This window comes from Dufourea novaeangliae, unplaced genomic scaffold, assembly GCF_001272555.1.
Source record: "Dufourea novaeangliae isolate 0120121106 unplaced genomic scaffold, ASM127255v1 scaffold175, whole genome shotgun sequence".
Taxonomy (NCBI): Eukaryota; Metazoa; Arthropoda; class Insecta; order Hymenoptera; family Halictidae; genus Dufourea; species Dufourea novaeangliae.
The window spans coordinates 238714-266501 of record NW_015374053.1 but is presented as its reverse complement, the minus strand read 5'-3'; the positions used below and the strand labels follow the sequence as shown (position 1 = coordinate 266501).

The 27788-nt window shown below is 42.2% G+C and overlaps 2 protein-coding genes across 11 annotated transcripts; both read right to left on the bottom strand.

Annotated features, from left to right (window-relative positions):
* Positions 1-1234: 1234 nt before the first annotated feature.
* On the bottom strand, positions 1235-15681 carry LOC107189984 (RNA-binding protein lark). Of its 10 annotated transcripts, none has more exons than XR_001516238.1 (7): positions 15597-15681; positions 12883-13045; positions 12214-12759; positions 12003-12072; positions 11789-11888; positions 11053-11139; positions 1235-1599 (listed from the first exon to the last, which is right to left on the bottom strand). XR_001516238.1 is itself a non-coding variant. In XM_015578688.1 (7 exons), exons 2-7 carry the CDS (start codon positions 13024-13026, stop codon positions 1590-1592), a joined length of 918 nt encoding a protein of 305 aa, XP_015434174.1. In that variant the 5' UTR covers positions 13027-13045; positions 15597-15681; the 3' UTR covers positions 1235-1589. The 10 variants fall into 10 exon arrangements, 7 of the variants coding, with proteins under 7 accessions (XP_015434174.1, XP_015434172.1, XP_015434169.1 ...); XM_015578688.1 differs by lacking the exon at positions 11053-11139 and adding an exon at positions 8493-8540; XM_015578686.1 differs by lacking the exons at positions 1235-1599; positions 11053-11139 and adding exons at positions 6968-7241; positions 8493-8540.
* Positions 15682-18279: 2598 nt separating this feature from the next.
* LOC107189909 (bone morphogenetic protein receptor type-1B) lies at positions 18280-26408 on the bottom strand. The gene is made up of 4 exons (XM_015578593.1): positions 26310-26408; positions 19549-20548; positions 19159-19474; positions 18280-19070 (listed from the first exon to the last, which is right to left on the bottom strand). Exons 1-4 carry the CDS (start codon positions 26398-26400, stop codon positions 18942-18944), a joined length of 1536 nt encoding a protein of 511 aa, XP_015434079.1. The 5' UTR covers positions 26401-26408; the 3' UTR covers positions 18280-18941.
* Positions 26409-27788: the final 1380 nt, after the last annotated feature.

The window sequence follows — 27788 nt, the reverse complement described above, 5'->3', positions numbered from 1 at the left end:
CCTGAAATCCTTCGTACCCGAATACAACTGACAGAACTCGCAAGTTGCAGGATCATTCTTAGATTCATGTTTATGCATGCCAGATGTTACGTTTTTCTATTTCTATCTTGCGCAATTACGCGGATTAGTGGGGAAAAATTCCAACCAGAATAACTTAACCGTGCAATAGGAGACCTTGATATGGTATACATTTTCTATACTTTATTGAACAAGATTTATTTCCACTACTCTCAGTAGAAAAAGAGGAGTGTCTTTTTACGTTAAGTGTGATACTTTTAATAAAAACTACGGCACAACTTGTGTTTGATCACTGTATCTATTTATTTACAAATCAGAACGCTCCCACTCATTTTGAAAACTTTTGAATCAAAGTAAAAATATTTGCCGCCTTTTTTTTTACAGTAAACCATAAGTGAACGTTGTTACACCTTACCTGAATACATGGACGTTACTTACCACTAAACGCTTACGATCGATTACTTCGTTATTTCTTATCGATAACGTTACACAAAGGAATGTTATCGCGGAAGATATTAAAAGAAAAAACAGATTCATGGAAATCGTCAATTATGCCCGTAACAACAGAACCTCCTCGTACAGACCTAAGATACCGACGACAACGTTTTTACATGTTCCGTACGTTCGAACAGCTTCCAATCGAAAGAGTAAATTAAAACTCGTACAATGCCAGAAATGCCGTGGACAAAGATCGACGGCATTAAGGAGCTCACGACCGACACGAAATCACAATCGACTGCGCGTCATAACTATGGTCGCGCGAATTTTAAATCTCCAGTACAGAATACAAAAAAAAAATAATAACCAGAAGGAAGGAGTGGATGGATATCTGCATGAAGACAAGTATTCGTTTTCTTTACGATACCTTCTTCGTTTTTCCACACAGCGGAGAAAGACATTAGAAAATCCACAATTCGTTTAGCGATATAGAGAAGAAGTGTCGGGAGTGTGAAATGTTGCAGCGTCTCTCTCTCTCGCCATTGCCAATGTTAGAGTAGTAGTATAGTCTGGACCTATATTCGCACATACGAAGATTCCTCGTATCGCAGGATTCGCAATGTGCATGCGTGTGTTTGCGCTCTACCGCATCTCCTGAGAAAGAAAACATGGCTCTCAAAGCGTTCGACAGGCAGAGAGAAAAACAAAAATCTGAATGAAACACTTATAATTGCTGTCAGACAGAGAGAGATCACACGTTTGTGAGTAATGTGTGTGTGTATGTGTGTACGTGTATGTGTGTGTTTTAATTTTTTGTGCTTTTTTACTTGCTTTCTTACGCAGAGATTACTGAAGATGAGATTACTGAAGACTGTGTGTGTTGGTTGGTGTGGTGGTGGACTTGCCTTGGATACGACGATGCGGTCTCGCAACCCATATATCGGGACACCTCTGTCGGCTGCGGTGCGCGCCTTGTCAATGGAGCCACCTGAGGTCCTGGTCGACAATTACCTCTCGCCACACGGGACACGTTGGACCTCTCTCACCCTCCCTCTCTCTCCCGTACTCGAACATCACATCAAGCCCAGAGCTCCTTCCAAGAATGTCCACAGAAGCGCTTGGGGGGTAGGGTGTTATCGTGTCCTATATCATACATCACATTACATACGCATAGAGTCTTTAGAGTTCCCTGTGGCGCGTCTCTCTATTACTGTATTTTTTTTTTTTTTTTGGTAATTGGCAACCGACGACCCGGCGGCGCGAGCACGTTTCTATTCCGTCGGATTTTTTTACACGTCCCGGTCCCGGTTCTGCTGAGGTTATTTTACATATATATACTTCGGCTCTGCTTGACACACACGCATGAGAGAGAGATACATATACACGTCTCGTTGTCCCCGGGTGCCCGATTTTTGTCTCTACCTCGGTCGGTCTCTTTTTTTGCGCTTTTCGTTTTTTTCCGATTTCCGTGTTCTACTTGTTTTTCCGCCGATATGTATATATACAGATATATATATATATATTCTTCCGGTTTTCTATGACCCGTGTGTCTCTCAAAAGTCGCGTAGTATCTCATCCGTCTATCAGCCATCGACTGATACGCTCCACGTTTTTTTTTTTTTCTATTATAACGTCGGTGGTACGGCTCTGTCGAGGGACTCGTTCGGTTATATGTATATACACGTGCTTGCGGAGGGTCCGGAGGAGGCGTGCGTCCCGATCTGCGAGCGACAGGTTCTCGTTCTCGTCGACCTTTTCTCGGTTAACATACATATATATATTGTTTACAGTACATGTTATATATGCATATTCCGTATCCCGACCACAACCGACGACGGCGACGACGGACGGACGTATTTGGATTCGACCGGCTGCGACGGCTTGAGACTATTATACATATATATATATATATATCGAGAGAGGAAGAGACTACCAAATGCCATATAAATCTTTATACACGTTCGTAATATACTGTACATGTCACGAGGCCCCTGTGTGTATATATATGTGCATGGGTCACCGCAGAGATTTCCTATCGACGACGTGTGTGTGTGCGTGTGTTACACTTCCGGTACACAAAACCGTAATATCCTCGAGATACAACTCGTATTTACCAGATCTCGACGAAGCCGTGGGTGTCTCCATTCAATGTATATATTTATTTTTTTTTTTCGCACCGTCTACGTATGGATCTCTATGCGTATTTGACCGTGCTAATTCCGTCTCATGTATATATTTTTTTCGTTATTATTCTCGATTTTTCATTTCCGTCGGTTACACGCGCAGGCCCGGGGCGTCACCGAAAATCTCACCTCTGCATATATACACCGTGGTTCCTAAATTACGTAACATGCTGAGAGACCGTTTATAGATGCACACACGTGCATCCTATTACGGGTTTTCTATTGCGAGGCGAAAGTTCGTATATTCGCGTATATAGATATATATATATTGCCCGAGACGCCTTAAGGGGACGAAAGAAAGCAGTCAGTCGAGAAAGAAAAATTCCATCGCCGGCCTCAATTTCCTAGGTTCGTGTGTGTTTCTCCCCGTTTTGCCACCTATAATATTCGCGGACCGCGCGATTCTTCGCGTTTCCGTATGGGGGAAGTGTTCATCTATATGTATACACATCTGGTTTCGACACAATTGTCTCTACGAACATTTAAAAAAAAAAACGTCCGTGCTCGGAGGGTTAATACAGGTTTTGATTAATATCCGTAACACCTGTACAACTACAAACGATCCTTAAAATGCTGCGCACAAATGGACAAGCAGGAAGAATCGTAAATTATCAGAGAACTTGCAACGAAGCTACCGTCCACAAAAAAGATCGTCCACGAGCAGCAACGTGGATAGATACGGCCTGCTTATTCTTAACTTCCTAGTCTAAATTAGAAACGACTGGCTTTCGCCATCCCGAAACTCCCGCGGAACGAAATGGGTAATCCATCTTGCCTTCGTCTACCTCGACGACAAAGGAGCAAGGTTTCAATGGTAACGCGATCGCCTTTCTTTCCATTCACCGGGAATATGCTTGCCCCCTAGTCAGTCCATATATACAGGTGGGTGAATAAGAACTACTATCTAAAATAATTAGTTGTATCCAAAAACATTTTAATAAATTATATAGAATTTTTATTTCTTTTCTTTCGACACATTAAGGAGACCTTGAGAATTGTTAAGGTCAACATTGCTGAATTCGTGCTTCCATCGACAACAATATAGTATTAAGAAAAAAGGTGCATTGACCTTGGAAAAGGTCACGTTAATATCTCAAACAAAAAATATAAAAAAAATCAAGTTGTATTGTTATTTTAGATAGTAGTTGTTATTGACTCACTCTGTATATTCAAAGTGTTCCAAAAAGATGATACAATCCGCAACATGCATATCCCTCATGCAAATACAAATCGAAAAGTCTTTTACCATTTTGTAATCTGAAGCTTCATTTTCGAGGTATTAGCAATTAAATGTACTCCACGCGGTGCGCGTACATGTGGCCCACCGCTTAGCTGATTGGAGTTCGTTCAACTGCTAATATCCCGGAAACGGAGCTTCAGATTACAAAATGGTAAAGGAATTTTCGATTTGTATTTGCACGAGGAATATGTTTTTGGAACACCCTTATATATCTGTACAAGATCTTGTTCGCTTCTCCCCCCACAAAAAGTGTACCGAACAATTAAAAGGAGGGTTTTTTGTGTCCAGATATGGATGATGGAAAATGAATACTGGGAAACAAGAGAGAGAGAGAGAGTGACGAAGTAGATGGAAGAGATCCTAAACGATGTAACAGTTCGAACATACAGAGGACTGGGGAAGATTGAGCAGTCACGGTGGGGGGCAGGAGATTAAAAGGTGTGTGGGCTGTAAGGGCGAGATCGAAACGCGCGTTGAAAGATCGGGGATGATCGTGGCCGATCGCGCCGAGGTCCACGATTGCGCGACACACACGCGGGAAGCCAGCGAAGTGGGCGCGCGGTCATCCGATCACGCGCTACCGATTCTCTACCAAAACGGCGGCGGAACACGCACGATTTTCTTGAGTCTCGCGCGTATACAGAGGGTGTGGAGTGGTTGGTGTTTTGGTTAAGGGGTGAGGGTGGACCGGATAGCGGCGAAAAACAGTGACAGTGATATATATGTATAATTAAAGAACACGAAAAACGCCGTTTTCTTTTGTGAATTTCCACAAGTACATATTATTATTACATTTCGTTTTTCTTTAATCCATTATCATTACGATTACCATTATTAGTATAATTATTTATTTGAAAACGCGGGTCTTACCAACGAAAAAGAAAAATAGGAAATCATATATATATATATATAGGCGGAGGGGAAAAGAAAAGAGATTAGGGACTTAAAAACTTGAGAGAAGAGAGATAAACCATTACACACCAACGTGTACGTATTACGCTGCTCGGAAAAGAAAACGGAGAAACACGGTGTGTGGATCCGTCGTTATTTAATACGGGTAATAAGCTTAAACGGAGCGCACTTGCGGTTCACCGCATATCATCGATTGTTCTTGGTAAATTCATTTCATGTATTTTTTTTTTCTTCCCTTTCTTTTACGTCAATTAATCCTAATGTGTGTTAATAAAACGGTAATTATTACGTGTACTACAAGCTAACGATATAATGTTCGCACGACCCGCTTAGGTTCCCATACAGAATCGACGCATCATCATCATACTACGAGTATCTACGGTGTCTTCAAGAAAAAAAAAATTCTTTAACCCTTAAGTATTACTTTTGGTTTTTTTTTCCTCTAGTTTTCGTTCGTTTCTTTTTTATGCAAACAAGGGACGATTTGGACAGTCGAACACCCGTCACACGCTTTTCTCGTCTCTCGTTCCTCGGATAGAAATCGATCGCCGAAGAGGCTGTGTGCACGATTCACGTATTTTTTTTCTTCTTCTGTCGTTCGTTCCACGTGTGTCTATAATAAATTCTCCGCTCGTTGCACGACGCCACTACGGTACCAACAACGAAAAAACATAGAGAAAAGATATCGGAGAGGCGACGGTGCACGATTTTTCGTCTGTGTGTATATGTGTGAGTGGAGGGGTGTGTCCCGAGTGAGAAAAACTAGGGGGTTGGAATCAGGATTACGGGGGTATTGAGAAAGTAATTGCGATCGACGACCGATCACACGCATATCGTGGTATGTTTTTTCTTTCTTTTTGTTCTTGTTCTATATTGTCGGCGCCATCGACACACGCTGAGCAGCAAACGTTTTTGGTGGTTTCTCGCACATCATATAACGGACTAACGTTTCTCTTTTACAATATTCTTATTTTGTTTCTTTTTGTATGCACGCATCGCGGAAATCTGCCACTTGGACGCGACCGTATCGCTGCAAGAATCGCGAGGACAACGAAGGGGGTTCGATATATAGGGTGGTTTCGCACGACATTCCGATTCTGCAACAGCGACGACCGCGTAAAAAAAACGAAACATCGATCGATTCACTTACGCTGGAGGAACGCGCAAAAAGATATAATAGCCAAAATACATAAAACACACGCGTGTATTATTCACCGTCACAGAAACGGTCATGAGAAAACAACAACAGCAGCAGCATCGGCGGCACGGCGCGTGGTGGTGGTCGCAAGCACCGTCCTACCAAAACGTTCTTCGAACTTAACCCTTTCTCTCTGAATCTTCCAACGAGATGGTGTATACGATGTACGTTTTGGTGGAGGAAAAAAAGACGGAACCGATCACGGGAAATACGGATCGAAAGATTCTCTCCCCTCGGTAGGAGGATTCGCCATTTTTATCATCTTCTTACATCGAAAAAACGCCTAATATACGATATACAAACGAGACGGTGTGCGCGGCGTCTCGTCGATATACAAGGTGTCCCAAAAAGATGGGACAATCCGCAATATGGATATTCCTCGTGCAAATACAAATCGAAAAGTCCTTTACCGTTTTGTAATCTGGAGCTCCGTTTCCGAGATATTAGCGGTTATACGAACTCCAATCAGCTGACCGCTGGGCTACACTCTTCTTGACTGTGCTTTCTGACCGCTCAGCTGATTGGAGTTCGTTCAACTACTAATATTTCGGAAACGGAGCTTCAGAATACAAAACGGTAAAGGACTTTTCGATTTGTATTTCCACGAGGCATATATATATATATATATATATATTGCGGATCATCTCATTTTTTTGGGACACCCTGTATACAATGTGGTGATATACCGCTACGGAGAGTTCGTCAAGGGGGTGTTACGACAGTGTGGGGGGGGGGACGGAACGGATATTGTAAAAGAGTTTCCGGAAAGCTAGGATTTACCGGAACCGGCGAAGACAGAGAGATATGGGACACATGCGTTAAGGCCTGCAAAAATATTTGACGAATATCCCGCGAACGGTATGTGTGTGTGTTTCGTTTCCGTTTGCTGCTTAAGGTCTCGTCTCCGGGCTTAATTATCATCTCTAACCCCAGCGCATTGCGGATAGAGGATCGTGACCATATGTATGTGCATATTTGTTTTTTTTTTTCTGATAGAGCGGGCGATTATGGGTAGATCTTCGCGCGTGCAGATCTGACAGACGGCCCAAGAGTATCTCGGTCCCGAGGCTTCCTGCTAGCGAGACAGACAGACCCGACAGAGGAGGACGACGACAGACGACGACGACGACGACGACGACGACGAGGACGAAGACGACGACAGACAGACCGACAGACCGATCCGAGCGAGCCCGACGCGACGATTTAGTATGGTGCGAACCGGCGCGACGGCGATGGCCCTCGTAATCCCGGTCTGGTAAACCAAAATGAAGCAGCCACGTCAGTTACACGAGATCTATTTTTTTTTTTTTTTTTTTTTTTGTAAAGAAAACAACACGGGCTAATAAGAGGTTTGGGAGCATTTTTGTGAGGCACAAAGAGGACCGGTAGGTGGGTAAGTAGGCAGAGGGATGGCACAGTGAAAAATAAATGAAATTATGGTGAATATATTTACGATAAGGGAGCCACCTCCGATTCCGAGAATTTTTTAATATGTTGTCGGGGTCATTGCCCTGGTGAGTATTGTGAAGGTTTTAGTTGGGGATCGCCAATAGTAAAAATGTTATATATCAAAAAAAGATTTAGTATTGATAAGTGACCTTCAGAGAGTTTCAATTATCAAATGTTTATGAAAAAGTTATTAAGAGAACTATGATATCTTTCTCTTAAACTGTGTCTAACCTACTCCGAAACATTATACCGAATGGAGTTGGTTAGGCACTGTTTAAGAAAAAAAAAGTTAGGGTGGATGCACCAGTAAATGAACATCACATATAAAAATGAGTAAATTTAACTAAGCAAATGATTAAACATCGATCCTTTTCAATTCCTTGTTTCATATTCAAACCATTTTCGCGGCGCAACGCTGCTAAGGGTGATGACAGCATATTGAAAATTCCTCGAAATCAGAGGTGGATTCCCTTACTGTAAACATTTACCCAAATTATACTGTACTGACCAGCGTGGAAGAATGTACATGTCTGTGATCGCGTACCAAAAGAATGAAAGGATATATTAACGGGATAGATAAGTAAACAGGTTGCGTGTGTTTGGATCAACTTTAGATTTTAAACAGGGGGGAGGGGGGCACAGAGATAGATAAATAGAGTATGTTCTTCCTCGTTTTTCTCGCTAACGTTACCACTTAACTCAACCGATAAAACACGGACAGGACAACAATTTCCGAATGCATCTCCCAAATCGCGAGCAATTCTTCGTCGCGTACGCGCCTGAATATATTATACCCAAAGCTCTGGTTTCTTTTTTTTTTTTTTTTCGTCCCGATCGCGTAGGCTCTCTCCCTCGAGCGAGACGCAACAAAAAAAGACGATTTTTTTCACTCTTTCAAACATAAACGTCGCCGCAACGAAGAGAGGGCGCGCGAGTCGGTTGGAACGAGAAGCGAACGAGAAGCGAACACGGGAGAAGTAAACACGTTAAAAACACGATTCGGGGGAGGGTGGCTGTTTTCGCGTGTGAGACCCATCGGTACACGTCTACTTACCTACGCTCTTCGAATGAATCTCGGCTGAAGTCCTCGTACATGCCTCTACTATAAACAGCGATATAATAAATAATCGGAGACTACGAATGGTGGTCAGATTCAACAATTATTACCAAATAATAAACTTGCTCCCTTGTCCAAGGCTTAACTTTGTGAATTAGTCCCTGTATATTATTTCAACAACGTGCAACTAAAAACATGGTCGCGTGCTGCCTAATATGACTGTTGAGAAAGGTACAGGGATTGGTTGTGTGTGTGTGTGTGTGTGTGTGTGTGTGTGTGTGTGTGTGTGTGTGTGTGTGTGTGTGTGTGTGTGTGTGTGTGTGTGTGTGTGTGTGTGTGTGTGTGTGTACGGAGGAGAACGAAGCCACAGAGTATGCTTCCTATGAACGAGCAATCGTACAAATGCGCCCCCGCTATACTAGAAACACCTAGATTTTAGACGGTAATAGGAGAGACAGGCAATGCGCCGGGCACGCTAGAAGACGGAAATTAACCCCCAGTCGATGGACCACACGATCATCAGAGACACGGATGATGGGTCACAGTTTCAGAAGAAATATTCATCAACCCTTCTGGGGTGTATATCTCGAGAGTCCTAAGATCGACGACGCAATGGAAGGTTCTTTGGGAAGCCTTTTGCGAACATACGGATCGAAGATCGTTCGAGAGTCCCTAACACGACACTTTGGCCTATATATCTGTCCCCATCGTCCTCCGTAGCTACCTAGCTTTACACGATACTTATTCGAATCTAAAGCAGCGACGAGCATTTCTATCCGCTTTATTCGAGGTACAATCGCCGGGAAAAAAGAGAAGAAAAAAAAAGGAGGTCAACTTAATAAATGCACGCGGTGTTTGCAGTACACACGATTCGTCGAGCGTGTTCGGTAAAACATGGGATATTTTGTCTCTCTTTTCTGTTCATATCCAGTCATATGAGGCAGGCAGCGTTATACTGGATTCGTAACCCATGCGACTTATGTAAAATGAAAAAATATATGTATATAATAAGATTACAAACGTGAAACGGAGCTGTTTGCAGCCCAGGCTGGGATCGAATGTGGGATAAATAAGGTAACGTGCAACAACAAATTCAAAGTTATTCAGAACGATTGAGAAGTTCAATCAACTCTGCTTCTCTATTTGAAAGTATTTGCGAATGGATTTACATACATGAAAAAGCTTTGAACCTCGCGAGTAGAAGACAGCTTCAAGAACTATGGAACATAATTGTTTTCTTGGGCATGTGTAAATAAATTGATTTCCGCGTGGGATCGTGTTATAGCGTTCTCAGCGAAATCTCCTCGCGTCGATTATCTGTCGATTTTTACCGTATTTTAACGGAGGGATCGCGGTTTCACCGGAACGTCTCGAGGATTTATTCGAAATGATGCAAAAAGGTCGACGGCAAATTTCACTCGAGTCAGAGAGTTTCGAACGACGTCGACGTCTCGAATCGTATTTAAAATAAAAAAAAAAAAAAACAGGATCGATACAATCACACAATTAGAAAGAGAAAAAAGGAAAGCAACGATCGTATCTTACATCTGAATAACGCAAGAGATTAAGAGTGTTTGCCGTGAACAACCGAAATCAATTACAACCTACGAACCGAAAGATCTTGTGCACGCATTTTACTCGATACTTTTGTTTTTATATATAAAAAAAATAACACGTGTGCGTCGTAACTCTCCGTTTTTTTCCTCTCATTTATAACTGAGGAAAGTGTTTCATTCGGAACGCTATTTGCGATTCATTTATCAAGATATCTCACGAAATCATATGGGGTGTTTCGCGATTCAGCTATCGACAAAAGGCAATTTGCGAATAATAATAATATCGTGATCGAAGTCGACGAGATTTGTCCGAGTCAAAGAGTGTATTACACGACAGGGAAAAACGGGCCGTTCTTTCTTCCTTTTTTTTTTTTTCGTTAAAAAGCGTGCCTATTGAAACTGGCCTTAACAACTATTTAGAAACGCCGACATACAAAAAAACTTACTGTCCAATTCGTCTGGAGAGCTGGTTTCTACTTACGAGACGTTTCAAAGACAATTGATAGGCGCCGTTCCTGAAATACGCGCCAGCCCTTTTTCTCTTTTGTTTTGTTTTTGTTTCTTTCTCTATCTACAGCGGTACGAGAGTTCGTTAAAATTGTAGATCGCATCCTGGCTCGCGCGGGTAGTGCGATCAAGAAATCTAGTTCGCATTCCTTAGGAACGTTTCTTCATCCCAGGCCTCCGCGCCACTCCCGGTTGAGTGATGTACGTAATAGGGAGCGCTTGAAACACAAAGGATTCATGAGAGACATACAGGCCAATCTCGCAGTTAACGCCATGGATCAAGAGAGTCTATGAACAGGGACATCCCTAGAAGAGCAGTCGACATGTTCAAGGTACGATCAGTCGAGACCCGGATTTTCCGTTTCATTCTTTGCTTCCTGTTTCTTTTGTTCGTTTCCCCGAAAAAATTGACAAACGGACCCCGATGTACAAAACGCGCCCAGCGACAAGAACGAGGCATGACTACTCGCTAACAAAAGTGGTCAAAGACTTACTCTTGCACGACTTGTACGTTGGCCCGGGACTGTCTCTCTAGGGTTGCCCGCATTCATGGACAAAGATGGTACGCAGCCTGAGGTGCACTGAAATTTAGAATGTACAGAAACGTCCAAGCGTCATATAATAACATTTGTACTATGCAGACTCTGCACTCATGTGGGCATCGGGTCGACACTCGGTTTACTTAATCATGTTTTTTTTTTTTTTTTTTCGAAATATACCAATTACTGTAAGTATCTCAAATAAGCAACGAAACAAACAGAGAGAAAGAGAGAGAAATAAAACGATACGCAATATACGTTCATGCTTTACGCGTCTAAGTACGTATACCGTGCAGTATTGTAATCAATAGAGAGAACTGGGAGAGAGTTGCAGATTTATCTAATAACGGATCAGACCAAAAAACCAAATTGTAAAAAAAAAACAGCGAGAGAAAGATAAAGATAGAGAGATGTCTCTACTACTTTAAATTTGCTATCGCGAACAGAAAGGAGATCCCTTTACCGAAGAAAGGACCGTTCGACTTTAGGAGAAACGAGCAAGAAAAAAGGACTAAAAAAACCATGTGATCGATCAATTGCGAGAAAGGAAGAATATACGATATACAGAGAATTAATAAATTATGTCGACGAATCACCGAACCCCAATTCGCATGAGCTGTTAATCCAGCCTGGAACGTTCACAATGTTAAGTCGGACGAATGGGCAGTCGGTACACGATGACTCTACTCACCTGAACCGGCCGTTGTTGCCACTCGGAGGGGGTGATCGGCGGCTGAACATTCCGTACTCGTTACCACGGGAGAAGCCAGTGTCACGCATGGATCCCATACCTAGAGGAGGCATAGGAGGCATTGGGTCTCGTCTTGGGGGTAGAGGTGGCATTGTCATTGGTGGAAAGTCAAGCCCGCACATGGAACTTCCCATGTCACAGGGCCCTGTCATACCCGTAAACCGCCTCTCGTAGAGATCCCTGGTGTCCTCGAAGCCCCTCCTGTCATAGTAGCTTTCGTAATCCTGTTAAGACACAAAAGAAAAAACCCGAACGTCGGTGTTAATTAACTGATCAAGGAACCAATGTCCGCTTCTGCGTGATCATCAGTGCAGACGATTACTTATTGCGGTAGTGTTAACGAAAGAAAACAGATAACTACTTACTCCAAAGCGGCCACCACCCATTAGCCGGTCCCGAAGGAACGGTGGTGGCGGCGGTGGAGGATACGGGTCGCGTCCAAACATTCGTTCTCTGTATCCGTTCCTATCCGGTCCTCCTCCCATTCCTCCCTTGGGGCATTCCTTGGACCAGTGACCCCCGCGACCGCATCGATAGCATTGCTCAGGATCACCCATTCCTGGCCTCTGTCGTACTCTGCTGGTGGAGATTTGAACCTTCATAGGTTGGCCATCCACCATCTGTCCATTCAACTCCTTGATGGCGTCATTGACGTCACCTGTTGCTTCCAGATGAACGAATCCGTAATTCCTCACGATATCACACTCTACAACTGTGCCGTACTTGGCGAAAAGTTCGCGCACTTGCGGCGCTTTGGTGTTATCTGTAAGATTGCCGACAAATATTTTAGTTGTCGGAGTGTTCGGTCCCTTGCGACTCTTCGCAGCCTCGCATTTGATCGGCTGCCCGTGGACTATATGTCCGTTCAGGTTCTGTATTGCGTTCCTTCCAGCCTCTTCGTTCTCCATATGCTGTTAGAAGAGTAATGCACGATATCGAAGTGAGTCTGTGGTTCATTAATATTTGTCGCAAAAATAAATTTTAATCGAAAAAATGAGAGAAAATAAATTGAAAACAGGAAAAACACAACTTACCACGAATCCATAGTTTTTGACCACGTCGCACTCTACGACCTTCCCGTATTTTTCAAACAACGGTTTAATATCGGCATTTGACGTCTTGTCGGCAAGATTACCGATGAAGATTTTAAACGTGCCAACGCTACTAAAACCCGGCATTTTCGGCTCGTTCTAGAACCTAAGTTCAAGAAAGAAAATATATCGAACATTATTCACTACTGACTCGTACAAGGAACCATCAATCAAGTTACGCGGCAAGATCGAAAAAAAAAGATACAGGTAACCCTTGTATAACCCGACACTTTGAGAACACAGTTTTGGTACAGTACGGTCTGGGAATTACAGGAACCCTCGTGTAACACGGAACTTTGGGTGAAATTAACATTAATTCTTGACAAACTTTAATTTTTCATTTGGTTTCAGCATCGAAATGTTATAAGAATCTTTGAGTATATTTGTTTGTTATTTTAATGTTACGAATTTTTAAAAGCACTAAAAATCTTTTCATTCCGTGAAACGCAATTTGAACTTTTGTATAACGTTTTGGTATTTATCGAATAATACTACTGTTTTGTGTAACACAAGTACGAATTTTCGTGTTATACGAGGGTTACCTGTACTGGGTCGCCACAACGTTACGAAACATTCACTTTTTGGCAGTGTTGCGTTATTACTATGATTATCTCTTTACATAGTGATATGTACTCTTCATACCCGGGTTTTTCTATACGATACACGGACCTGGTTGCTATACTACGCATATACTCCTACTCCATTGCACGTTATGGTAATTTGCTGCGTCACAAATGTACGTGTTGTGTGTCGACACGTATATCTCATCTACAAATGCTATCTAATCTAGGTAATTGTACGCTTATAAACGAAACACGAGCCAGGTCTGAGATCTCCAAAAAATTCGCGACGGATGCTCGATGGCGACGCTGATCATTGTTTAGATTCCCCCTCTAGCGCTTCCTTCCTCCATTTTGCTAACGATCTAAGTTTTCGAATTTCGAAGGTCGCCGGTTTTACTCGGAATATTTCACTCGTAATCCGGAATAATAATAAAGAAAACACAACGATTGGAATATTGAAGTCGTGTGAAAAACGAATATCGTGGTTTTTGTTACGTTAGAGAGTGAAAAATGCAGTTCGGACCACGAATATTTGGTATGTCGGTGGAAGCACGCAGTACAGAGCATACCGACCTTGTCGAAATGGCGCACGAATTCTACCAAGCGTGTATAATTACGTTTCCCGGTGGATCGATACGCGCACTCCTCGCAATCACGCACCATACGATTTCTCGCAGCACTCACCGAAGACTACTGCACCGAATGAACGTTTAATAGACAATTTACAACCGATGCCGCCGATATATCCGACGCACACACGACTTTACACAAGAGAACGCAATCTAATAATGGCGTCTTGCCGCGTCCGCTTGCGCGGATTGTGGCGACACAACCACCGCAGGAACATCGAGCGCCACCATGCTAAGCTAACAAGAACTAACTGAAAAATCCAACGCCAATCTAGAATGAATATGTCTCTAATACACAGGAAACAGTTCTTTACGTTATTGTATACTGAAACACATATTTATTATGACGCAAAAATAAATGAAACTTTGAAAGAAAAGGCCCTTTTCAAACTGCGAATCAACTGCGACACATTCGACCAAAAGGATATCACGCGTCGTACGCCAATAAATGCAACGAGGCGGGAATCTTTTCTTACCTATGCTACTCCATTTTGTATTATTCTTTTAAGTAAATTTTTTCAATTCGAGGGCATAAGCAAATGTATTTATGACTCTTTGAATGGAATACGCTAACTTTCCATTCTTAGAAGAAACTGATTTAGTAAAGTCTATGCGTAAACATTATTGTATATATTAACACGTTAACTGTCGTCAGGTATCCGGTTACCGGCACCGTGAACATTCAGCACTTCCATCAGAACGTATAAGATTGGATGAAATTTGAACGTCTGTTAACTTATTAACTGCAAAATATTTGCAATTATGCAGAATACTCGTCAATCGCGGAAAATTCTTGACTGAGTATTTCTTCATATCTGTGACCAGTACTGATGATAGTAAATACTCGCATAAAGCATAATTTTACATATTTCACAGAAGCTAAAAATAATTGGAAGATTGCCAAAGCATTGCAAAAGTCTGTGTTATTAACAGTCAAAGAAACGTAACAGCGGGATATTATAAGTAAATATTAAAAGTTTGGTAAATATATGTATATAAACTGCATCCACATTTTGTGTTATAACACAATTTTTCTATGTAAATACATGCACCGAAATCTTTTTCGTACTCCATATTACGAAAATATGAAGAACAAAACGAGCATGGAAAATTACCGCGACGCTTGGGAATCAAGCATTGTAGTACCGTGTATAACGAAGAAAGTTGTATATCGTGCCGCCTAACGTATGACCCATGTCGTCAATAGTATGTTCCAATTTGTTATTTGTTTCACACAAAATGTCGATAATTATTCACGTATAGTTGATAACAAAACGAAATATTGAAAATATTGTGCTCTCAAGAGACCTAAGCGACGCGAAATGGCGTGCATGGAGTACCCTGTGTGTCGACGCTGTGATGTCGCAACAAATTGTACAAAAGGAATGTCGTTTTATGTGTATATAGTATTTCTAAATGATAATCCGTCACATAGAAAACAATTTAGGATTGTTTAAACACTTACCAAGTCAGTATTTCCGTAAAACAACGCGATAAAACACGACACGAAATCACACGCTTCCCGAGGTAAAAAATGGCGGACCGTAACAGACCGGGAAGTGGAAAGCGGCGTCGTCCTTTCCGATATGAGGTTCAGTACTGCCAACCAGTAAAAACGAAACTATCTAAACTCGCGTGGTTTTGATGTAAAATAATTAATGAAGTCTGAAAAATATACGTATATAACAATAAATGACACAATTTCAATTGAATTGTAATTTTTTAGATATGTATGAGTCTTCCAAAGAACATACATTCAAAACATTTAATCGTAATAAATTTAGCACTATTGACAGTGTTGCGTTTGGTAAAAATGAACGACACTCCCCTTCTTGCTTTACCCATAATGCTTTGCATCGATACTCCACATTTTCATAACGTATAAAAATCGTTCAAATTGTAAATTCATGTTTGCAAGAAATCTCAAACCTTTGAGTTTTTCGTATGTAGTATTGTTAAAAATACTTTTCAATTTTTTTCATCTCATAATTGAAATAGATTAAGAATTAGCGTTGTTTCCGATTCATAGAACGTATCGATCTCCTGCGTATGAAAGATTTCATTGGTTCCCGATAGAGATGACGTGCTGCTACTTGTGAATCACTCGTGATTCGATCACGTTCGTTCCCAATCACGATGATTTTTCACAGTGATTCGTGATTTTATCGATCCTAAGTTTTGTAAATAATTTTATTAATAAATTTATCGTTGAGTTCAGCCGTGTGTACTTTTATTTATAAATCGTTGAAATTCTAATTGTACATCATACATCTCACACACACGGGGTCTCTTCAGCATGCTTCGGGGGCTCCGTGACCCCACATTCTCAGCCCACGTGATCGAAGACGCCTCCACCGGGGCCTCCGTGCAGGGTCTATAGCGCCTCCACCGGGGCTCCGTGACCCCACGCTCTCACTGCGAAGGGTCTATGGCGCCTCCACCGGGGGCTCCGCGACCCCACGGTCTCTCCCCACGTGATCAATGGCGCCTCCACCGGGGCCTCCGTGCAGGGTCTATAGCGCCTCCATCGGGGGCTCCGTGACCCCCGCTCTCACCCCACGTGATCAATGGCGCCTCCACCGGGGCTCCATGACCCCACGCTCTCACCCCACGTGATCAATGGCGCCTCCACCGGGGCTCCATGACCCCACGCTCTCACCGTGCAGGGTCTATGGCGCCTCCACCGGGGGCTCCGTGACCTCACGTTCTCACTAGAGATGACGTGAACTGCTACTTGTGAATCACTCGTGATTCGATCACGTTCGTTCTCAATCACGGTAATTTTTCACAGTGATTCGTGATTTCTCGTGATCGTTTCTATTGGTTATATTTTATATTAACGACATCAAAACAAAAATTCGAGTTATACCGTATAAAGTGAAAGAATAATTAGAAACAATGAAGAATAATGAATACATTAATGATTATCAATTATAATCTACATGTTACCTAGCAAATCATTCTTTTACAATTTCTTGTTTTTCTGTTTAAAGATTAATGACTTACGATTGCAGTGAGCAAATTCACTCAAGATAAAAAAATCGCAATCACGGTCGTGAATGAAGTTAAATCACGATCGTGATCGTGATTCGGCGATCACTGTGATAAATCACCGTTAGTGATTTTGCACGCCATCTCTAGTTCCCGATGACCAATATATATCTCTTTTTTTATACGAATTGTTTCAAATAAAATCTGCATAAGAAAGAATAGATCCCTCGACGTATGTACTGTTATATATTCGCAGAAATAATGTACAAACAGCAGTGTATACAGCGATTGTTTCGGCAGTATTTTTAGGTAACCACTTAAAGAATAAGGATGTTTTATAACACGTAATAATAAATAAAATTCTATATCTGCAAAAAGATGATAATGTTTAATACTTGTTAAAAATATAAATTTCATTGTTTTCAATCAACTAGCTATTAACTACAATTTTTAATATAATTACAATTCATCTTCCTAAAGAAGAACACGATACTATTTAACAGTAACTTCTGTCGCGTAATATACAGAAGTCGTATGTAACATAACGATCTTGCGTCAATGATCGAAAGCCCAGATACATAATTCACTATTATAGTAACAATTTTTACGACTTTCTCTGGTATATTTTTATCGTTCGAAGTCCTTATAAAATATACGGATATGCCTAATCATTACTTATTTAAAACAATAAGTTTCAACAAATCATTCAGACTTTACTAACAAAACCAGGTTGAAAAGAATATTGTCACAAGTGTAACGATATTATTAAATAATCTTTTATAATCTGGACAATCGACAGCGTACCTAAAATCGTTCTTAAACTATGTAATTAATGTATCCCATTTGTACAAATTAAAAACATAAATTACATACTGTACAGATAATACAGGGTCATATATGAGACACAGTACTCGGAAGCCAATGATAACTGAAAACATTAAAAAAATAATTTCCCGCTTCAGAATTAATTTAAAAATAAGCGTAACAATATTTACGGATACAGGATGGTAATTAAATAAATTACATATAAAAATCCATGTAAATTTTATCTAGTATTCCGAGATACTCTAATATAAAAGAATATTCGGAATACTTGTGTTTAAGAATATTATAGTATTGAATTTCTGACGATATAAAATTGTACATATCCTGCAAAATGTTTCGTAACTCAAATAATGTGCAGACTAAGATATCGTAAGTTCTGACGATAAACATTTTGGAGACATATAAATGTAAATCAGCATTGTTTTTGGAACAACGGGACTTTAATGTGAATGAATATCAAAATCTCGTAATATTATTATAGGCTTAATAAATGCTATTATTAAAGTGACATTCACTCTTCTCGAAACATCCTTTACAGTCTGCTAAATTTACTTTAATGTCTCTTTTTAAGCTCACGTGCGTCTAGAACGTAGGATAGTTGTTGTTTCTTTTTTTCAAACAATAGTATCTTTTCTAAGTAGTCGCCATCACTGATTATATACTCAACAAACTTCAACACAGTGAAGCACGTCAAAACACATTAACGCATATCGCGTTTTGTCGCGTTTCACATAAAAAACAAAAAATATACATACACAACATGGATTCATTCATAATTACGTTCGTGACTCGCTTATTTATTAATCACCCATTAATCATACGAATTCCCACAGTCATACGCTTTTCAATTATTTGTAAATCTTAGTACTCAGTCTTCAGGCTTGCAGTCTGTTAATAAACCTATGTACACCGGGGTTGTATTTACAGTGGGAGGATTCTTTCTTTTTTTAACTATGAAAAATGAAATAACAGTTTCGTGAAAAATCGTCAAACACTACACGATTTTGATGGCATTATCAATATGCAGTTTTGACATTGTCTTTTTTACACGTAACGCTGTTAATCGAACGGCAGGATTCGCGTGCCAACACTCGGCCATAAGTTTACTGAGAGCAAACAGGATCTATAACAAAAAATAAATATGAACTTTTTAGTACCTTCCTTATGGTACCAAGAAACACTTAAATGAAAATAATGATTTCTTCACTTACCGGATCATTCTCCCATCGTGCTGGTATTAACGGACGTAACCGTTTCGCGCACACTGCTAGACGCATATCTTCAAAGTCTGGATCACTCGGAACAACGTCATGATAAGGCAAAGCATACGGTTCCACCATAGAATTTCTACCGCCCGTCACACATCTTCTACACGCTTCCCAGAGCACAAGACCCACGGAATACATGTCTGCCATTTTAAAGGCATCGAATGAAGATGTATTTAACGTTTCATCTAAGACTTCTGGGGCCATGTATCGGCGAGTACCCACTCGTGTGTTAGGAGCAATATCAATTTCTCCGCTTTCGCTATGAACAGAAATTTACATTTATAAAATCCGTAATACGAATTCTAGCCCAAATTCATCCTAAATTATTCTCACCTTATGTATCTTACTGCCAGGCCGAAATCGGCGATTGCACATTCACCATTTCTTTTTACTAAAATATTCCTACTTTTGATGTCTCTGTGCGCTATCGCGGGCTTTCCACGCGTGCCAAAGATTTCCGTATGGAGGTGAGCAATTCCAGACGCGATCGAAAGACAAATAGCTAATAGACTAGGATGATCTAGGACAGCAGTTTGCAAATAGTCGTGCAACGATCCTCTTTCGTGATAATCTGTGATCAATAACATCTGTGTCCAAGATCCTGTTCCTTTGATATCGGCCGCGATAAATCCTAAAATGTTGTCGTGTCTCATCAACACTGTCTGGTAAATCTCAGTCTCCCTGAACCAAGATGCTTCCTCCAGTGTGAAAAACACTTTTACAGCCACCCTCTCTCCTCTCCATCTTGCTAACCATACTTCACCGTATCTTCCTTTCCCAACGCACTGAGATAAGGCCAACTGTTTAGCAATAGTTCTTTGCACTAAGAGGGGTAACCCTGATCCAGAACCACTACTCTGATCGATAAAGTCTTTAAGGGTACCCTGGGAAGGCACTAGGCAAGGGCCTCTCTCTTTTCTTCTGTATCTGTGGTATATGATCACCATAGCTATCGAAATTACCATTAAACATACAGACAACACGGTAGCCAATATGATAAGGGGTGCACCTGACGCTATGGCCATAGGATTGGGAGCTGCTGTAGGTCTAGGTTTATATTCAGGAAATAAGTCTTTGTTGCAGAGTGCACTCTTGTTACAACATATTATGCTCTTCCCTTGTAAGTGTGGCACAAGGTATCCTTTGCATTGCATGAATCCTTGTTCATCTGGTGGTAAACAACCAAATGACCATTCGGGCACATATTCTCCAGCTTCTGCATCCCAAACTTCTTCGACTGCACTGAAACAATGTCCACCAGGCCTTCCTTCGCAAGTTCCATTCTGTCGATCGTCTGGACAATGTCCTTCACAATAGCAGGTGATTCCCAATGCTGAAAAATTAAACATACGATTGTTCTCATTGTCAATTAAATTTTGTTTTACATACAATTATCAGGGCAAATCACCTGCTGTCATTTCTATTTCGATTTTTACAGAGCAATTGTTCTAACGGTAACATGAAACGATTGGTGTCGCATCTTTGAGGTTATGTAGGGGTAAACAAAAACAATAAAAAAAAAATGGTGACGCGTTCTACGGAACAGGGATGACGTCCGTCGAAGATAGTTGGACATACGATAGTAAAGTGAAACCATACAAGATAAGTAACTAAACGATAATTAATGCCAAGGGGAAAGCCCAGCCGTACTGGGCGGATTCGGGAGGTTGCTCGACAAGTTACGATGTGTCGCGTAGGCGGACGGCCATTGCGTCCTACGACATGAACTGCTGTAACAAATAAGAGGAAGGTGCGCCCCTTGCACCAACAGTAAATCTGTCATGTACACACACACGCAAATACGTGTTAATCTCGAGACAGCAATTTCCTTGTTATTCTTTTACTTTTACACGAACTTTCCTCATGTAAGTCCAAATATTTTGATCGTCTATCGAGGGCTTATACCGGGGGACAATGCTTTTCTTAAAAGTTCCACGTATATACATATGTATATTTTCGGGACAGAAGGAATTCGAAGGTATATACATCAATTATCGAACAATCTGTAAATCAAGTTTATTAGAGAAGACTCGATCGCTTGATGCGTCACGATCACAAAGTGGAATGCAATAGCGATCGAGGCCGATGATATACAGATCAATTTTTGAAGCCTACAGAAACTCGCGCGCAGTTGTATGTCACGGATTTTACTGAGAAAACGAGGTTCTGAATGCCACGCTACAAGTATACAGCGTTCATCGAGGAAAGTGTTATTCGTGTCTCGATCTCTTTCAGGCGTTTTTGTTACGAGGGAAATAAACGTAATACAAGAAGAACAGAAGAAGGCTGTGATATACAGATTTGATATGGCACGTTACAAGATCGATATACAAAAGTATGCTTAAGTGAGCAAATATGGTTTAAGGTTATCTTCCACGCGCAAAAATGACGAAGAAGCACGTCGCAGCAGTAAACAAAGAGTACAAAGTTTATGATGTGTGTGTCTGGAGGAAGAGTTTGAACGTCAAATATTGCAGGAATTGCTGCCTCCGTGTTTCTTTTCCGTCTGCAAGTCACAAATAAAAGCGGGAAGTCCAAAACGAACGAGTCGAGAAGAAGTTAAAAGGATGTTGGAAAAACGTACACCACCATTCTTGGAAAACCTACAAATGGACAAGGGTGACACTCTCGCGAGTAGTTTGTCAAGATCGAGTTTTCTTGTTTCGTTTAAACGCAGCGATAAAGAGGAAACGAAAGTAGAAATCGGAAGAAAGCTAAAGTTTTGAGGTGACTGAGAGAAACACTCCGCTTATCTTCCGTCGCGGAATTACTCCCTCGTGTCTATTTTACGGTGACCGCTCTATTTATATCTTCGAATATTTGGATGACGGATCGATGCTCCACGCGTTCTGAACCCGTTTCCACGTATTCTCTTCACCTTTCTGCCATTCTCTCCTAAGCCTCTATTTGACACTGCTCGAGTCCAGTGTTGAAAGAATAAACGATTCCATTTTCCAACGAATACAGATATACTCGTATCAACGGCACAATAATTGTTCCACAGGCATTTGAAGAATCAACGATCGGACCTTGAATCGGAATTTTTCCAAGAGCGGTCCGCAAGTTTCCTACCCGTTTCTTAGCCCACGGGGGCACACGCACCTTTACCCGTGGCCGTACAAGGAAATCGCCCATATACACACGATTATCCACCGTCTTCCAAGAGAGTCGAAAGGCGTCTCGAATCCGAGGACGATGATTCCCTTATATCCTATAGTATCTCGCGCGCGGAGACCGAACACGAAAACGACGCGTGTACTTTTCCATCGATGATGTTCCGTCAATGAATTAAATTGTCCAACGCAGAGGCGGTGTGTCACAGAAGACTCTCGTTCAGCAATCGTTAATAGAAATCTACAGCTGCACTCAGCGTGCAACGAAGGACACACGTTACAACTTAAAAAAGAAAAATAGAAGCAGAAGATCGAGTATCTTTTACACGCGCATGCGCACTACATGGGTCGTGTCGAACCAGTAATTTTTAACCAAACAATCGTAGCCAAGTACGTAATCTTGTAAGAAGGATTCAATGAATCGCGCGCGTCGCTGCGTTACAACCAGACACGCTGTTTATCAACGTGGCAAAGAGCAATATCAGCGATAAGCTGGCTTTCCACACCTACAACCTCCAGAGACTCGAGTGTACAGAGACTCGTTCGTTACAAAATGTACGCGAAAACAACAGTCTGATAATGTTGAAATCTCTACAACATGATTGGCGTCAGCGAGCTTTAGTTACCGTTTTTTCTTAATTTTTAGAAGACATTCAACTGGTACAATCTACGATTAAGAAAAATTTTTGCTTTCGTCCATCGTGTTCCACTAGAAACCATGTTTCAGCGCAGTGGGGGGTTTTCATTGAATCATTTGTCCTGGGTTTGTGTTCGAGTAAACAGCAAGGCGTTCGTCGTAATTATCGTCCCTCGGTAGCTACCGATGATTAAATCTAAACTTCACGACGACCGTGAAGCAAAGTGTTCGGATCTCAGGAAACAGGACGCGAACACCTGTTCTTATCGCACGACGAGAATAAAACCACGACGGGGAGAGGAGAGTACGGCCCTACGTGATCGGAGGAGCGCGTTCGCGCCAATTAACAACGCCACTTCGGATCGCGGCACGTTGACGGGAGGGAGGAGGGCACTTGTTCCAAAGTGTTCGAGCATTTGTCAAGTGGGTCCACCCAGCAATTTGGTCAATGAATATTTACTGTATTTCTCGGGACGCACGCTAGCAATTTCTCGCGGGCCGTTTCACAACAGGCAGATCGCCAACTAACATAACCTAGAGATATTCGATTGCGATTCGATTCTTTATCCCGAGAATTGGTTTTTCTTTCTTCAATTTTTCCAAGAATCGATTCTTTACCTCGACAAGCGAGAATCGTTTTTTCTTCCTTCTAACTACATTTGACTAAACGTCGAGAAGATGAAGTTTTTTGATTGGTCTTTCTGTTTGGGGATTAATTTTTCCCTAACGGAAAGACCAAATACAACAGCTTCGTTTGCCTTCCAACCATGTTCCTAAGGACCAATCAAATAATTATTTATAATAAATAAAACCTTGTTCGTTAATACATTTGATCTCTGTTATTGATTTCCTAATTTTCAAACGTTTATAACGCTTGAGCAATGAATTCGTACATTTTAGGTAAATTTCGAATGTTTAAACGAATTATTAATTAGTTTATAATTATGAAATGTATTTATTAAAAGAATCTCTAACTGACTTTAAACCTCCATATTTATAGTAACTTCATCTTCAAGGAATCGAATCTCTCAAAAAATCGATTCGACAATCAATTCGAGAATCGATTCCTTGAAGTAAATCGAATATCTCTAACAGAACCTGGAATCATTCGGACAGGGTTACATCAGTTCTAACGCGTCATCCCGTGACGTATGCTCGAACGAATCGTATCCGACGATCATCCCGTGTCATTCTCTGTGCATTAGGTCAGTCTACCGAATCGGGTTCGAAATCAACGAGAAAAATAGCGCAAGCATGAAACGAGAGAGCTACAGGGGAAAAAATAGAAACGGAATCGCGTGCGAATGGAGGTATTGACCAGCTAGTGACTGCGTAAACATCGAGTGGGAGGATTTCGCGGGCTTTTTTGCCCTATAAGGGCGCGTTGACACGTGATGTATGTACACATAATACCGGGTGTGTTGATTCGATCGGTGTCTTTCAGTTCTGTCAATGTGGCAGACGCGTTGTTACGTTTTCATTTTAGTCCCACAAATGTCTGTCACGATAATGGGAAAGGGTTCTCTCTCTCACGCATACACACACACACACACAGGTTTACCATTGATACTACAGAAATTCGAAAGTACAAGTACGGGACAATTGAAATACTAGTGTGTAGTATATACAATACGTGACGATATATACTTTCGGCTGGCACATCGGGCGTAATTGCACGTTGCATTTGCGCGCGATGAATAACACATCCGAGAAGACCGCTGAAAACGGCTTTGCGCGTACGCGTAACAATATTATGAGTATGGTTTTCGTGGAAGGACAATCAGTCGGCCGGTAATCCAATCCCTACTGTCACACACGGCGTGACTCTCTTGGGAAATTCTTATCCGGAACAAGCAACGTGGTCGTGAATATGGTCGGAAGCTGTGTGTGTATGGTGAACCAATCCATTTGTACGTTCAATATTTGAAAATCAATGAATTATTCACCGAAATTCGGAGCGTTTCGAACATTTATTAAAAACGGATAATACCGGTGATCTGTTTCAGTATATCGTACGTGTCGACACACAACCGAAGATATACACGGGTTTTGTGAATGAATCACATTTTCTTTCACAATCGACAGCTCTGGCAACAGCACTATTCCATTTACCAGGTACGTTATACACAATTACAACTGCCCGATAATCTGCTTTGAGTAAGATCCGTTCAAACACGTGTACACGAATGGAGACGAATGCACTCTCGGAATAAATTTCCATTATACTCGTTGTTAATCGATCGGATAAATACGTGCCAATGGTGAGCCGTTACGCGGCGATCTTCTCGGACAGTTTCGCGAGAAGAAAAACGCAACGGGGAGCGTGAGGAGGATAAAGAGGAGGGAATCGATTCGATCGGGAGAAGATCGGTCGTTTTTGAGGAAGCCGACATTTACCATGGGCTAAATTTAATCCGTTGGGGAGGTTCGGATCGGTGGGCAGACAGAAGAAACACGGCTAGGATCGTAACACGTGAACGACGGCACGAGACGCTCGAGGGAAAAAAGGAAGGAAAAGCGGAAAAAGTTCGAGACATGCATCGGGGAGCGAACGAGCCGGGACTTTCGAGGCATCAGAAAACGACGAGACTCTTGCACCACTGGTATTTCAGTCCCTAACCTTAGCGCCTAACCTCTTCGTCTTTCTCTTTTGGTCGTTCTCGCTTTTCCCCACCATCCTTTTCACTCTTTCTCTCTCTCTCTCTCTTTCGCTCTTTCCTTCTCTCCTCTTGGAGTAGTAAAGGGTATAAAAAGAAAGAAAAAACAGAAGGAAAGACATGCATGCCTTTGGCACAGGGATTCCTTTCGCGAGAATGCACCGTCCGTACGGAGCAATAGAAATGTCCCTCTTTGCATACGACTCGAGAGACGTGAAAATTGAGAAGAGTCAGAACGATGAAAGCGATTCGCGGATAAGTGTCACACCGAAGGATTACACTGATTACTTGGCTGTCCACCGACGGGGATTCTCGAATCCGTGGCAAAAAGTCAAAGGCGCGATCGAGGTCGCGTCAGACGACGATCTTTCGTAAATGGTTCGAGAGACGATGCGTGCTCTCTGTCGACGACACTTGTAGAGAGAAGAGCGACGGAGAGAAAGATAGAGAGACAGAGAGAGATAGAGAGGAGATTAGCGAGACACACATCTGTGTGGCAGAAGGCGAGCAGAGTATGTAGTCGGCAGCAGCAGACACCAATCGTTCTCGCGAATCGGCTCGAAAATCCGCATCCGATCGATTCTCGTGCATTAGCACAACGTCTTGTGTGTTCGCCACTTCCCCCGGGGACACAGCCTCGCACAATAGCTCCGTTCGCGATGATCCCCAGCGCACAGATTTACTCACCACCAACGAGTCTCGCGATAAACACTCCCAAGCCGATCCACAGGCCGTATTTACATCCGCGCCGACCTGGGGTAGCGGAGAGCGCAGCCATTTTCTACACTCGAGAGCACATACTTCACTGTGACGTAGGGCGGTCAGCGTCGGCAGCCAGAGCGCAGGCCGCTCGACTTCGTCCAACTTCGTCTATCATCGGGTCTCGTGTGGTGGGGAGGGATTCGTCGCTCGTTCGGAGGAACGGTTGCGGCGACGATTCGGCTTTTAAACAAGGACAGGTCGGAACCCTCATGCGTGAACGAGAGAGACACAATCACGTGTGTGCGATGGTACGTATCAACTGTGTATCTCTGATTCACGGTACCCTGATCGAACGATGATCGAGATGAACACATAGACCGAACACGACTCTGAGAACGATTTCGAATGAAACTTGCGTTAACCTTAACGTCAGAATTCCGCGAAAACAATGAATATATGCTATTGGCGAGATTAGTTTGTGACGTAACGCATTCGAATCCATATAAGGTTGTCGTAAGAATAAAGATCCTAGAACTTGGCGCGCATTCTGCAGATCTCTTCCCTGTTTCTGGCAAACACATGTGCGCAGCATCCCATTCTTATCGTCACAATGGTGATTGACGTATCGTAAACCCACGGGGGACAGAGACCAAAGATTCAGTGCGCAGCCCTAATGCGCACCCCTTCGTCCCGGGTTTTATGCAACCTTCTGTGCAGCAATACCTGCGGGGCTGTGTGTGCGGTAAACGTGGGCGGGAATACTATGCGGTAAATCTGGTCGAATAGTTCGGATCGCGGTGATTTGCAATACGTGCGTTAACGTTTAAGTCACTGGTAATAATTCGACGGGTTAGACACGGAGGCCTGCCGTTTAACCTCTTGAAGGTATACTGGCACGTATGTGTACGTTTAGTCTCATTTTCATTCATCATTCCAAAATTGTACATACAGTAAATATTCACTAGAAAATTCACCAACAAAAAAGGATATCAATTGATTGTCAATAATATTTTAATTAAATACATAGTTCTTCTGGTCTTCATAAATTCCTCCCTGAAGAGGTTAATATTTGAAGAAACGCGTGACCTATTCCTCTTCTGCGATTGCGTGGGGATTCAAGATAGGCAAGATCCAATCCCGTTTTTCGTCGTTGCATTCGACACGGATATACGATTCCCGTGCCCGTTTCTTAAACAGGTGGACCACCTGTTGTTCCAACGTACGTAGAGTTCTTTAAATCCCAGTGATATTACGGCAAACGGTTCACGTTTCTGTTGGGCAGAATCTTCGAATCGGTCCCGAGACTACATCCCTGGCCCGTCAGCGTAGCTAGCGGGGAGTGTGCGACGGCGCCCTACGGGCGCCACCGTGCCGCGACGACCATGGTCCCGGAGATCTTTCTTTCTTCCTCTTTCTCTCTCTCTCTCTCTCTCTCTCTCTCTCTCTCTCTATGTTCGCGTCGAG

Excerpts from the sequence above, each read along its gene's own strand:
- LOC107189984 (XM_015578683.1), bottom strand. The coding sequence starts at position 13,026 with ATGCCGGGTTTTAGTAGCGTTGGCACGTTTAAAATCTTCATCGGTAAT. Across the intron at positions 12,760-12,882 it reads TCAAAAACTATGGATTCGTG|CATATGGAGAACGAAGAGGC; the intron begins GTAAGTTGTGTT and ends CTCTTCTAACAG. Across the intron at positions 7,242-8,492 it reads GATTCATTCGAAGAGCGTAG|ACCGGGATTACGAGGGCCAT; the intron begins GTAAGTAGACGT and ends TTGGTTTACCAG.
- LOC107189909 (XM_015578593.1), bottom strand. The coding sequence starts at position 26,400 with ATGGCTGCGCTCTCCGCTACCCCAGGTCGGCGCGGATGTAAATACGGC. Across the intron at positions 20,549-26,309 it reads TATCGCGAGACTCGTTGGTG|CATTGGGAATCACCTGCTAT; the intron begins GTGAGTAAATCT and ends TTAATTTTTCAG. Across the intron at positions 19,071-19,158 it reads CACGATGGGAGAATGATCCG|ATCCTGTTTGCTCTCAGTAA; the intron begins GTAAGTGAAGAA and ends TTTTTGTTATAG.